Genomic DNA, 14,936 nt, shown 5'->3' on the forward strand with positions numbered 1-14,936 from the left:
AATCTCTTATTCTGCTTCACATAAATATTTTTAACGATCTTTGTTTTAAAACATGCATGAGTTCTAAATGTCTATTACAGACATTTAGAACTCGTGTGAGATTCAAAACAATATTATGATTTTTAATTCTAAAGAGAGATCCAAACTTACAACTTAGCTAATGGTACCATTTGTTACGTACGAATACCTAATTCTTAGCGGTCTTGATTACTTGTCGAAATTTTTGACTTTTTACTAAAAGATAAAGTTACACTCTAACTTTTATTTACCAAACTCAGCATGGTCTGTCCGGAGGAATATAAAGAATATTGTAAAGGTTTGAACAGAGAAAAATCAGCAAAAATTCTTTACTTAAATATCATTTTAGCTTAATGATCTTCAAGTCCTTAAATTTAATATTATAATTTTTCTTTGTAAAAATTGATTCCATATATATCTGAAAAAACAATTAAACTTTGGCTATGGGCTTTAAAAAAAGTTTGAACCTTAATTTTTTTAAAACTATATTTATATATTTACGTCCGGATCCAGCAGGAGCTATTACAATTTCCCCCCTACCCCTACCGCCCTCTTTTGGATCTTTTATGGATCCGGTATAATTACTGCTATATAATGTCAAAAGTGTATATTGCATATAATATGATAAATATATATTGCTTTGAATGGTAGCGGTCATATAAACTCAAAGTGCGAAGCTAATTCCCATTTTAAGTTCAAAGTAATTATAATTCTTTGTAACAAGTAAATAAATTAATGTAAACATTTTTATAAAGCAGTTAGTATATTAATTGAGTTAAGGTCATGAAGGTACTGATTTCGCAAAATCGCTTTTAACCGAAAATTTGCCGAACTTATTCAATACCATCAAATTCTTTTATACTGACTTTTTGATTAACTAAATATAACCTAAATAAAATGCTTGTCAAAAAAACGGAGGTCAGTTAATTATTTCAATTAATCAATTTTATTTAAAACACGTTTTAATATAAAAAAACTGCAATGGCTTTTTTTTTTTTTTAATTTTTCATCGGACACATTTGCTTTTTTCCGGAATAAAATAGGTTTTTTGTGACGAACCGAGCCTAAAATTAAGAAACGCTAAAAGTTAATGCCTGATAGACACCATTGAATATTTGAAACGTAATTTACGGTATCGCAATGCTTCATACTTGTAAAATATTTCCATGTATTTTCTATTTTAATACTTAACGTTATCATTATTATGTTTTATGCATTAATAACTTCCCGATAACCTCCGATATCGAAAAAACATCGCTAAAATATAAAATATACTTTTGCACTTTTATGTACTTTTGTAATGTACTTATATACCTGGTAGTTATACCCTAGCACCTGGCAAATAATATCCTTTAATTTTCAGGGCTGTCGGCAAGATTTATAGATTGGAGAAGCAAAAAAAAAACAAACAAATGTTTTTCTATATTCAGATTGATTACCAAGTTGAATAACCTATTTCTGAGGAATAAAACCAAGTTGATTAAAAATATAAAAGAAGAATTTAACATCGTTAAAAAATATTGAGGAAGTTGGGGGGGGGGGGGAGGAGGAAGGTGCTTGTTATCATTGCCCCCTAGTTCTGACGGTCGTCTACCTGGTAATTATATCACTAATATTTGGTTAATTAATCCCTATTATTTTAAAACTGTATCCTTAAATGTCTGGAATTTGTTTTTAATTGTAAATTCTAAACTAATAATAGTAAAAGAAAACAAGCGATAAGCAAAATTCGCACAAAATAAGATGGATAAATATGACTTCAAAAAACGTTCTTCAAATGTAAATGCATAAACCTTACAATAAATAGTTACGCATACGTACATACATACATACATACATACATACATACATACATACATACATACATACATACATACATACATACATACATACATACATACATACAAACATAAAACTGATTGTAAGTTTGTTTATTAAACTTTAAATTTTTTTTTTTCATTCAAACCTTGAGTGTTAACTGAAATTTCCTTTCTTCTTTCATTTTACCTATTTTCTTAAACTTGTATAAAAACTTGAATGAATTTCACTGACTATGAGAACCCCATTTGTTGTTTTTGCCCTCTACCATTATCTTAAAGTACCTAAAATATAACAACTTTCAGGGTAAAAAAATACAGCATCTTAATGTAAAATGTCGGGTGATGGAAACATTTCAGAAAAGCCGAAAAGATAGAAAAGTAATTTTTTTCGATCTGTTTATGCAAAAAAATTGCCATCAACGATAAAATATGCATACTTACTGACATGCTTATATCTTGTGTCGCGTATATTTAAACTCACCCAAAAGTTATGGGTACGTTCAAACATACACGCTTTAAAACAAACTTCGTTAAAAATGCTCATATTTAGCAAAACAGCAGGTTCCAATATTACAAAAATGATATTTAATGGCGAAAAAGCGAAACGAACTTTCTAATCACCTTAGCAAAATAGCTTTAGAGGAAATCATTAGGAGCCATTAGGACTTACTGAGTTCTTAGATTATCTCAACTGGTTCTTGGTCATGAGGAATTTTATGGCACATTTTGTTACCATTTCAACATTTTTCTCTCAAAGAATATTACTAACTAGTTAACTAATTTATTGCACAATATATTATTGCACAATTAAATTGCACAAGAATGCGGTGATTATATAAGCAAAATAAACTTTTTTGTATAAATATAACGCAAATCACGACGAAAAATTTTTCTATGAAATATCGATAAAAACAGAGTTCGGAAGTCTACCTGAAGTACATATGAAAGGAATATACAAAGAGCGTGACGTATTTACAATGATTATATACAAAGTTTTTGTCAATAATTGATTAGACTTATCGCCGAAAAGAATCGAAACGAAGGTTATCTGATTTTGAAGAACTCTGCTAAAACTATTTATTCATGTTGTTGAATCACATTTGCTGATATTCTCAGAACTCACTGGAACTATAGGACGCGGACTACATTTCTTATCTTGAGCAGATTTCCCAGATTCGCCTTTGTCGACTGAATTGCGAGGAGATTTTGGTTTTAAAATAGTATCTTTGGCATGTTTTCCGCACTCTTTGTGATGGTGTTCCCAATCTTTGTGCTGACAAAAAGATCCACAATATCTGGCTACACTACAGCCACTGCAAGTCTCATTTGCTTTTCGTCCACAATTCCAGCAGTTCTAAAAAAGAAGATATTAACGGATACAAAATCCATGATTCCTCAAATGAACAGTTAAATCATGGCTTTTAAATTTAATACGTAACTTACTTCTTTGGAATTTTCCTGCAAGTTGGCAATTAAAAGGGCTTCTTCAGCAGCTTGTCTACGAGCATCCATAATTGCTTTTTCTCGACGCTGTTGTGCTTGGTTAAGAGCGTCGTTGGCTTTTTCTTCTGCAGCACTTACAGCTTTCTGCAACTCAACAACAGCCTGTCGTTTAACGTCATTAACAGCTTCTTCAGCACATCGTTTTAGCTCGTTCACTCTTTCGTCAGTATTGCGACTGCTTTGGTCAATAGCTGCTTCTGTAAATGAATAAAAACATTAAAAAAACTAGGTTAGCTTTGATATTATAATTATGCCTGCCTATTATTTTAATGCTATCAAATATGTACACAATTAAACTAATTAACCATATTGAGTATAATAAAACCTGTTCGTCTTTTGATTTCATTTTCAGCATCAGCGGCCATTGCGCGTGCCCAAGAAGCCATTTCCTCTCGGTCTCTTAAACACCGTTCTTGAAGGATAGTGATCGAGCGCTTTGCTTTCTCCACAAAACTAACTATATATTGTAGCATCTAGAGGAGAAACACTCAAGTAAAATCTTTGCTTAAAATTCACAATACTACACTATTTAACTTAGAATTTTTTTTTACCGTTTCTAAGTTTCTCCATTCATCGGAATCATTTTTAATATTTTCCATCAATTGATCAACAAAGACGCTTCCTTCTGAATCGAAACCAGTACCTTAAAGTTAAGAGATAAAGACAATAGAACATTTGGAAATAAAGATAAACATTAAAAATAGAAATATAAAAAATTCGTAAAAAAAGTCCATAAATAAAAAGGTCAAACATAACCTATGATATTTTTAAACAATAACAAACCGTGGTATTTTTTTTTAATTGGCGATGAACCCATTGAATCTGAATGATGTCCGTTTTCTTTTAGTCTAAATTTCGAGATAAAGAAAAATTTTTAAAATTTAAAGATTAAAGACTTTTACCCTTCTCAATAAACATTAGTTTAAAGAAAATTTTATTTAGATAAATTATTTTTACAACACTTTGTTTGAAGAGGTTTTTTTATTAAAGCTTTTTACAATTAAAATTTAAAATTAAATTCACTTGTTATTAAATATTTGAAAGAAAATGTTTTCTACCAGAACGAGGCAAATTTAAAAAAAGAAAAAAAAGGCTGGAAATAGCTGTATATTATAAGACATATTAAGCAAAAAAAAATAAGTAAAGGATTTTCCAATATCATTTTCTCAAATTTATATAACATACATACATACATACATACATACATACATACATACATACATACATACATACATACATACATAATATAATGTTGTATTATACTATATAACATTATATAATGTATGTATGTGTACTACTGAGCTGAATTATAAACAGTTTTATAACAAAAAAATGCTGTAAGATTTTCAAAGCCTTACCTAAGTTCTATTTCATTTTTCCTTTTCTCACCAACTCCTCTTTCAAATCCAAAATCCTCCACCTCAGTTTTGATTCGTTCTTGTTCACGCTCTATATCTGTACTAGGAGTTATATACTGATGAGGTGACCTCTTGGAAAGATGAGCACAGTTTAGCAGCTCTTGCTGCAGTAATGGTAAGTTTGCCTGTAATCCAAGTAAATATAACTTGTAAATAATAAATGTAAATAGTAAATTTAAGTTACTTAAGTAAATTAAAATAAAAAAAAAAAAAAAGATTTTTTAAACTTATTTTAAAATTTTAACAAAAAATGAAAAATTGAAATAAAAATAACGCACCTTTAAAAAAGGTATAACAAATGGTCGAAGTGGGAAGTTTGTGGCATCTTGAAGTTGTTGATGAAACTCTTCAACAGTTATTCCATTGTTCTTTAAAAATATATTTAAAAAATCTAACAATAAATACAAATTCTGTCAATCAAAATTAAAAAAATGCATAACATCTTTTGTTACAGAAAACAAACTTATTTTTCCATTATTCTTATAAAGGATATACTTATTTTAAGGTTGTTTTTTTTTTAAAAAAAACTATTACAGTAAAACTTCTATCAATAGCACATTTTCTTTTGCAAAAAGTTTCAAATTTTTAAAAAGCTAAAAGCATCTCACTTACAATAAGATTAACAATTAAGACTCGAACTCGTTCTCCAATATCAGGAGAGATATCTGAACCAAACTGTTGAAGAGTTGTAAGGAAACGCTTTAATTTGCTTAGTTGTCGAGCGCCACAGATGGGTGGCAACTGCATACCTGAAAGAAAAATTCAGACTTTAGTTTAAAAATAAAAAAATTAATTTTAAATCATTAACATTATTTACATAGTAACATATAAAACATCACAACATATATATCATATATGTATATCATATATGCATAGTGAACAATCTTTAGTACAAAACCAAAAAAATTGTAAAACAGCTGAAAAATTCAAATTTATATATAAAAAAAAAATTGTTTTAAAAACTAGATGCATGAAAAACTTTGATCTACTGGTTTTGCAGATCAGCTTTCTCCCATCACAACCACATAAAATATTACATGAATTTACATCAATATACTAGTTATTCAAAAAAGCTAATATAATATCATTCATATTTACATTTTCCAGCAGAACATATCCAAGTATTATCAACTAATTATTCTTACACTACTCTGATAACATATTTTTTCCAAATACATATAACACAAAAATAGAAAAAAAATACCATTTAACATTCCTGGGGAGAGGGGACCATTTGGACTTGATGCATGAATTCCATTAGGAATACCAATAGGTGACCTTCCATCAATACGTTGAGTAGTGGAAGTAGAAATATGTAATGTTCTCGGTGATGCTGCAATTGGCATTTCAACTGATATTGGAACTGGGGAATCAGGCATTTTCAAATCGTTATCTAAATGATTTAATAACAAACTAATAACAAACTAATTTCATTTACTTATTACCAACTACAATATAATCCTTCTTTGATATTATTTTGCTATAAAGCAAAACAAACTTTTTATAATTATTTAAAAAAACAAACAAACTACATAGTCATAAGAGCTTCAGCATTCTAATGGATAATGTTTATTTCATCATGGTAACAAAAAACCATGACAACTAATAAAACGTGCCAAATTTTCTACAAGAACTTGTTAAACATAACATTGCTAATTACTTTAGAAATTTTTGTGTAGCATTATCTTTAATTTTATTTTCATTTAATAACTAACTAAATTTAAATCACTCTCTAATTTTACATTTTTGTAAAGTTACATTTCACATGTGTTTATTTATATATATATATATATATATATATATATATATATATATATATATATATATATATATATAATAAACACATGTGAAATGTAATTTTACAAAAATGTTAATATTTAAACTTCTTTCAACCAGGTATAATAGCAACTCACATATTCTGTACCATATCAAATTATTTTCTTAAAAAAAAAAATTAAAAAAAAAAGCCTATAATGGATTTAAAAAAATCTCTCATTTTCTTAAACTATTCATCCTGAATATTTTAACAGCTTGAATTAAAGCAAAGCTGACCATATTGTAGGACATAAATAATTAGTGTTTTAGCTTTCAAAATATGGGCCCACTAAGAGAAAACTACATATTTCACTCTTGAACTAGACAAAATATCATCAAAGTTTATATACATCAAATATATATACATATAATAAAAAGTAATATATGCATATTATATATTTATTAAAACATTTATTTGCATACATAATCTATATATACATATACAGAATATATACAGAAAAAATGTGTACAACACAAGATTTATACATATATATATATATATATATATATATATATATATATATATATATATATATATATATATATATATATATATATATATATATATATATATACACACACACACACACACACATATACTTATGATAAATACTTCATCAGGCTTAAAACATTGTGCAGGTGTTGAGCAGTATGTTACAAGAGTTGCTAAGTTGCTAACATCTGCATGCTCAAGGAAGACTCTCTTTAATTTTTTAACAAAAAGGCATGTGTTCCATGTTAATAAAAAGGTGCAAGCAGCTGAAAACTGTAGAATGGAAAACAAGCAAACTGTTTCTATAGAATTTTGATATGCTATAGAAACTTGTAAAATCTTAAATGTAAACAAAAAAAAAAAAAAAAAAAAAAAAAAAAACCTAGAAAACCAGAAAAAGAGCTCAATAATTTTATAACTTATTTTATCAAAAACTTTTTAAAAATGTTAATTTTATCTACAACCTGATAAATAAACTTGATATAAAATAGGAAAATCAAAGAAGCAAAAAACATATTCCTAAATAAATGTTTCCCTGTTTTAAATAACTGCTTTCCTAGAGTTTTTAAATGCTCAGTCCAGAAAAAAAGATTTTAAAAACATTTCTACTAAAAATATTTTTTATAGGTGTAGATTTGTAATATGTATCTTTGTTATTATAATTTTAGTGTTTATTTAAAATTAGGAAGTGACTATGTAAGTAATATGTTAAGATATCTACTTATAGTATTAAGCTTTTTGTGAAGTTAACATCTAAGGATTTTAATTTAAACTTAATGTTTTAGGGATGTTTGTACACTTAGTCATAAATTTTCTTACAAGAGACAGGCTGATCACAATGGTGCTGGCTTTCATTAATATGAAATAAAACAAACACTTATGTTGTAGAAGTATTAATTCAAAAAACATAGAATTAAAAAAGTAAGAATTCACCTATATAAATAATTGTTTCTTGAAGTTTGGAGCTTAAACATACACAAAGTTCTTACAATCTTTGATAAACACTCAATGTGCCAAGAAGTAATCTTATTCAGTATAAAAATATTACAACCAAAAAAAACAACATCAGTTTAAAGTACGATAATGATGAAATAAACCACAAACTGTGTCAATTTCTCAATGTTTTATTAAATTTTTATAGGAAAAAATTCCTTACAGCTAGAACAAATTATGATTTCAGTATTTACTTAATAAATCTTTAAAAGACAGAAATGCATCAAATGAGCTTGCTAAATGCAGAAAGTGCAGGTGTGTTAGTAAAGTGAGTAATTTTAATCTAATGTATTCTAATGTGCAATGCTTCACTTGGCATCTTTATTATCTAAAGATAATGAAACAAATCCCCAAGTATAAACAGCCAGACAACAGAATATGTATATACATATATATATATATATATATATATATATATATATATATATATATATATATATATATATATATATATATATATATATATATATATATATATATATATATATATATATATATATATATATATATATATATATATATATTGCATGTATATACATACACATGCATATATACATACATATATGCACTTATATGTGTATATATACATACACACATATATACATGCATACATTACATCAAAGAAAAAATTACAAAGTGTTTTTTTTTTAAACCACTGCATTCTCAAGATACTGTTACATGTTAAGCTATATAAGATATCATATTCCATGTTTTTATTTGAATAAAATACCTTGCACTTTGATTGGCATACCAAAAGTTTCTTGCAAAATCAATGAACTTTGCTGTTCTTCTTGATCTTCTGAATCAAGAAACAGAAATTGAAGTTTTAAAAAATTTTTGATCTAATGGGAAAAATTAACAAATAATACATATACATAAATATGAGCTGTACTAGTTTAATCCAAAAATAAGAATATTTATATTAAGTTTTATTACCTTATCCTTGATTATAAGAGGGAATCTTTACTAGTTAATGCTCTTAAACAGGTAAATTAGCATTTTTCAAGACTAAAGGAAAATTTTGTTGTTACTAAATAGAAGTATGTCACAAACTTGTATGTATAAGGTTATGAACTTTAATGATATTTAAATGTTTTTTTCAAATGCTAGTGTATTAAAGTTCAAATGTCAGTGTGTTAACAACAGAAGGCCAAAAGCCAGACAGAAGTTGGAAATACTTTTTACTTTTTTTTTACAAGGTTAAAAAATTGTTACATATTTATAACATAAAGCCTTTTGTTTAATTAACTAAGTCAAATTTTAATTTTTTGCCTTGAAATATGCATAATATAAATTTGAGTATTATAACTTACTTAATTCCCTGCTTTTTATGAGAATAAAGAATTAGAACTTTACACAAATCCAACTATTCTTTGAATAAGTACAGCTGTACATAAACTACAATTTGGAATTTTTATAACTAAGTCTTTGGATTATGCAGTGTAGATTACAGATTTCAAATTTCTAACTACTAGTGGGAGCTCCAAAATGTTGAAATTTAATTACTGTCTTCTATATAGAATACACCAATCAGTATGCATAATTATACATGTATAAGCAGATAAGTATCTAACTGCCTTAGTATGTATTTCAATTTCGTACTGATCAATTTATATACTATGAATACAATAAATATTGAAGGTGAAGTAGATTTAGGTATTTTTAGAGTTACCTAAGCTGCCTAATTATCAATGAAACGAAAATATTGTAAGTACTGAAGAAACTCACTTAAAAAATAAAAAAACAAGATACTGACATCATCAGGATTATTTACTCATCACAGAAAATCAATTATATCACTAATAGGCCGATATGAATTTGTAGTGAAATTTAGTTTGTAAACGACGTGTCTGAACCAAAACAACTGTTATCACTGCACGCTCCGGCCGTAGACGTCCCGCAATATGCTGATGACGTCTTAAAATCTGTTTGTTTTCAAAAATATTTTACATTAAAATGTACAACCGCGAATAGAAATTTATATTTTGTATACATGATCGTTAAATACAACAAGAAGTGAATATATATAACAATGAATAACAATGAAGTAAATATATATATATAACAGCAAAAAAATTTATTGAATTCTAACTCGAGTTCAAAAAGTATAACGTTTTTACCATAAATATTAGTAATTTTATATTTTGAAATATATTAGTTAACTAAATAGTGTAAATTGCATAATATAGGAACAATTCACGTTTACTGCATATTTATCCATATTGAGCTTTAGTTTACCGCATCAAAATCCACGCAATATAATATTAAAATCACTTTCGTGAACGCACTAATTTAAAATAATAAGAAATTTTAATCATCGAACATCACGCAGCGCGTCAAAAATTAGCGAAATTATTGTTATTGATTCATACAATAATTTCAAGGTGAACGATAGCCATAATACGATAGACATAAGGTTACTATATAACTACCAGGTTCACGTATGTGTTTCAGGGTATACAACAGTCATTTCGTTTTATATTAAAAAAGACATCACAATTTGTTTTTAGTATCACGTCATTTTTTATGACATTTTTCTAAATTATTTGAAGTTTAATTGTTGTTTTTTGTTTAAACTCAGACCAAATGGTTTATTTATTTTACATATCAACGTAGTGCTGATTTGTTTACACTATTGCATGTCTAACAGACAGGATTTTGTTTTGAACCATCACCGACATTTCCCCTCCCCATGAGTAGATGTTCTGCATATGGTTATTAAATTTAAACAAGGGGACTTTACACCGCCATTGTTTTTTAAAAATACATGATTATTCAACTTGAGTACAACTCATTAATAAATAAAAGTATGTATACAATATATAAAATATATAAAAAAAGAATTATTCAAAGTGAGGAAATGAAAAATTAATCGAAAAAATATTAAAACTTGAGAATACCCTGCATCGAGCATGATGAGCTTGCTGGAGTTAAATTAATGGGTTAGTCCTCGCTGTAATGACCCTTAATTCAATTCCATTAAAAACATAATAAAGGCATAACATAAATAATAAAAATGATGTTACATTTTCACAGGAGGATTCAAAACGCAACGTTGTCTCCTGGTGCGAATGTAAAAGTTCGAATGTAAGGTTTATACCCAACTAGGAAATCTTCTCATATCTTAAAGATTTATAGATTTATCTACGCAAATGAAAAATTTAACAAGTTTATTTAATAATGATTCAAAAAAAAGGTCAGTTAAATGCTTTGTCAACTGATTTTCCTTTAACTAACGTCATTCTCTTCCGGAATGGAATTTGCAATTGAATGCTTGCGTAAGAATGTAAATTGTCACAGAAAAATAAATGTTGTTAATGGCTAAATATACTAGAATAAATGTTGGATGATGTTGCTCGGAAAACACTATTGTAAAGAAGTTTTAATTTACCGTAATTTATTTCACGTTGGTCCTAATGCAACAAAATTCTTCTATTTTTGTTTTGATAAAATTACATTTGAAGTGATAATAGTGATGAAAATGAAACTTACTTTCTTTGTATTGTTTGAACGACGTAGATTTAAATGCGCTCTTTAGTGACGATAGTTGCGATCGTCCGAGCATTATCGGAGTAGGTTTGTAACGTAAAAGTGTGCTGGTGCTGTAGATACAAGTAGAACTATGCCGATTAAATGCCATAACGCAGCTTTTTGCAGAATCTTTTCCTCTATTTTGATCAGGTTTGTTCGATTTTCGCTTTAGATTAATCCAATCAATGCAACTGCAAATCTGTCATTGATCAGCTGGCTATGCATTAACGCGTTATGCTTGCTAATATACAAAGTACAAAAAAAGTTCTTCAAACAACTCGTAAAGCTGAGTTTACATTTAAGATAAAAATGATCACACGTGTTGCTAAATACTCAAAAGCTGTTCAAACACAACAGAAATTGGTATAATACAGTTTTAGATTTAAAAAAGCCGGTATATATATATATATATTTGTGAAAACATGCAAATCAAAAAGTTCAAACGATAAGAAACCATAGTAATTGAAAATGATAGCAAATAATAAATAAGTTTATTTTTAGTTCTTCCTATTGTATTTTATTGTTAATGGTTATAATATTATCTTTTATAGCTATTGTCGGAGCTGTTGCTATTATTGTCGTTGTTGTTGTGTTGTTGTTGCTGTTGTTGTTGTTATTATTGTTGTTGTTGTTGTTGTTGTTGTTTGTTGTTGTTGTTACTGTTGTTGTTGTTGTTATTGTTGTTGTTGTTGTTGTTGTTGTTGTTGTTGTTGTTGATGATGGTGATGATGTTACAAGAGACCTGCGAAACTTAACCTTTTTTCATTAGTTTTCTGAAAATTTTATGTTAAAGAGTTAAGATCCCGAACCGAGGTAAGAAAACAAACAAGTTTTTTTTTATCGAAGAACGAAGAATGTAAGCCACAAAAAGTCTTCAAATAAAATTTATGAGTATTATTTTATAAAGAACTCATATTTCAAATTAATACAAAGAAGTAACTTAAGAACTATAACAAAATACTTTTGAATTGCTTAAAATCCTAAATGATGCTACCAGAATCGCAGGATATTTAGTTAAAGAAGGCATCCTATAATTCATGATTAAATTCCTCTTCTTTGGAAATAAATACATGATTGAAAATAAATTCTCCTAATTTGGTGTGATTAATGCAGTCTGGAATTTAAATGGAGATAATCAAAGTATTTGGAAATTCAACACGCTTTAGTTGTATTATAAATGGTTCCAATAAAAATTCCAAATCTCTAATCTCTAATTTTTTAATTGTTTTATATTCTTATCTGCGATTGCTGGAAATTTCGATCCTTAATCTATTTGCCTTTTTTTTTTATTATTTTTTTATTTTTAATTTAAAAATTAGTTTAAATAATGCACACATGTTGTAACAACACAATTTCGTTTAATTATCATGTTTTGGATCATTTTTTCCCACCACTTTTTATTGATTTGTTACAACCTGGTACCAACAATAATGTAACTGTTAATTAGTTAAATTACAATTAGAAATTTTTAAGATTTTAATTTTTAGGATTTTATTGGTGTTCATTTGTTATAGTAACTTATTAACAGCTTTTCAGATGCAAAAACAAAACCTGGAACCTCATCTATCACCTGGAAGATTTGTCAAGTAGAAGTTTTGACGATTGTAATTGATTATTGAGAACTTTGCTCTGAATGAGAGGTTACTGATAATTTTTTTTTTTTTATGATTCCGTCTGTTCTTATATTCTCTATTATAACAGAAATTTCATAGTCTCTCTTTAGACTAGACACCAAGCCGAATGCACGAAATGGATTTTAGCAAGTTTCATTAGAGTTTCTCAATCAAGATCAAACAAGACTAAAACTTGCTTCAAGATATCATAAATGTCAATAATCAATTCGACAATTTTTAGAATCATTAATTTTTCAATCAGAACATAAACCTGAATTTTGATATAAGAAGAGTGTTTACAGACAGTTCCACTAGAGGTTTAAAATGTGTTTTAATTCATAATGGCAACTGCTGAGCATCTTTTTCATTGATCGCTCCACTAAAACCATTTAGTTATTTTAAACACCAACGTTTGATACAAGCTCATTTAAAGATGATGGATATCTTCTTAGGTCATATAAGTAGATACACAATGTAACCTATGCATTAACGCGTTATGCTTGCTAATATACAAAGTACAAAAAAGTTCTTCAAACAACTCGTAAAGCTGAGTTTACATTTAAGATAAAAATGATCACAAAGCCGGTATATGTTTCGTCTGTTTATGAGAGAGTAAGACAAAGCAGGATCGTAGTAAAAGAGAGTCATGAACTCCAAGGGAAAAATGAATGTAATTGCAGCAAACATAATTGAGCCATTAGTTAACAATATAAAAACACACGGCTTTAATTATTTTTGTATATTTACACCAAAGTTGGAGAATAGAAACAGTTAAAGCAGAAAAAATGTTTTAAGACAAAAAAAAAACCTCAAAAAACACATCGATAATACAAATTTCACAAATTTCATAACAAATTTGTGCGTGGCGCAGGTTTGTAATGGTTGTTAAGGACTTCTTGGATAACCATAAAGCATTTTGAAGAATTGGTACAAAAGATGCCCTTAGAATGTAAATATGCTAACAAGGGATAAAGGTACATCATCTTCTTCGCTAATTGTATTTCCAGAAACTCTTTGATGGTTTGAGTGAGGAACAAGGAGATAGAATTTCAATCAAGATTTTTGACTTATATTTTATCTTTGATTAACTTTAAATTTTTATATATTCTCGTTATTTGACGCCAGCATATGTTCATTTCTATAAAGAAGCTTGTTTACATCAGAGGAATTGCGTTCTTTGTTACATATCGGAGGAGGTGCAAAAAGTAGAATAACACCCTTATAATCCCAGAGGTAACGATCAAATATAAGTTAAAAATTATCTAAAGAATGTTAAATTATTCTTAAATAATACTTATAGCCGGGTATTTAAATGTTAAAATACATGCTCTGTCTAATAAATACAACTCGCTTGTATAGGACGATTTGAAAGAAACGGAGAGAGAGGGGGAGTGGAATCAGTACTTTGAACAAGTTTGAACAATCTTCTTGAGGCTTAAAAATGCTACCAAGTATTTTAATCACTACATAAAGCTTAAGAGCGAATGGTGAAAAAGTTTAGATTCAGATTATTGGAAAAATTAAAAAGGGAATTAAAAAAAAAAAAAAATGCATAAGAAAAACATCGATAGATATTTATTCCTTCAGAATTTGCGTTAGCTTTAATTAGATTTTATTGGCAAAAGTGATCTAGCTTAAACATCAACAAAGCTGGGAGTTATTGCAATTTTTAAAATAGTAGTTGTTCGTTATCAAGTGCTAAAATTGACAAAATTATCTGTATTTAATCACG

General features: G+C 27.6%; 1 protein-coding gene and 1 long non-coding RNA gene across 8 annotated transcripts; one reads left to right on the plus strand and one right to left on the minus strand.

Moving 5' to 3' along the window:
- Nucleotides 1-2,725: 2,725 nt before the first annotated feature.
- Nucleotides 2,726-11,859, minus strand: LOC149880972 (transcriptional corepressor CBFA2T3-like). Of its 7 annotated transcripts, none has more exons than XM_090069593.1 (12): nt 9,789-9,969; nt 8,997-9,068; nt 8,791-8,859; nt 5,964-6,152; nt 5,372-5,508; nt 5,038-5,127; nt 4,700-4,884; nt 4,125-4,189; nt 3,893-3,984; nt 3,667-3,814; nt 3,282-3,538; nt 2,726-3,192 (listed from the first exon to the last, which is right to left on the minus strand). In XM_090069593.1, exons 3-12 carry the CDS (start codon nt 8,807-8,809, stop codon nt 2,920-2,922), a joined length of 1,455 nt encoding a protein of 484 aa, XP_089925719.1. In that variant the 5' UTR covers nt 8,810-8,859; nt 8,997-9,068; nt 9,789-9,969; the 3' UTR covers nt 2,726-2,919. The 7 variants fall into 7 exon arrangements, with proteins under 7 accessions (XP_089925719.1, XP_089925715.1, XP_089925720.1 ...); XM_090069589.1 differs by having other exon boundaries at nt 8,791-8,902; nt 9,789-9,935; XM_090069594.1 differs by lacking the exon at nt 9,789-9,969 and adding an exon at nt 9,374-9,574.
- A 1,233-nt stretch (nt 11,860-13,092) lies between these two features.
- LOC149880973 (uncharacterized) lies at nt 13,093-14,368 on the plus strand. The gene is made up of 2 exons (XR_016445900.1): nt 13,093-13,231; nt 13,315-14,368. It is a non-coding gene; the product is annotated as an uncharacterized LOC149880973 (long non-coding RNA).
- Nucleotides 14,369-14,936: the final 568 nt, after the last annotated feature.

This window comes from Hydra viridissima, unplaced genomic scaffold (genome assembly GCF_058129835.1).
Source record: "Hydra viridissima isolate aposymbiotic clone 2 unplaced genomic scaffold, HvirCarnegie_v1 scaffold_12, whole genome shotgun sequence".
Classification (NCBI taxonomy): Eukaryota; Metazoa; Cnidaria; class Hydrozoa; order Anthoathecata; family Hydridae; genus Hydra; species Hydra viridissima.

Bases quoted from the DNA above. Each gene is read 5' to 3' on its own strand.
- LOC149880972 (XM_090069588.1), bottom strand. From the start codon at position 11,700: ATGGCATTTAATCGGCATAGTTCTACTTGTATCTACAGCACCAGCACA. The intron at 3,985-4,124 runs GTTTGTTATTGT...CTTAACTTTAAG, and splicing joins AATTAAAAAAAAATACCACG to GTACTGGTTTCGATTCAGAA. The intron at 3,539-3,666 runs GTTTTATTATAC...ATTCATTTACAG, and splicing joins TGAAATCAAAAGACGAACAG to AAGCAGCTATTGACCAAAGC.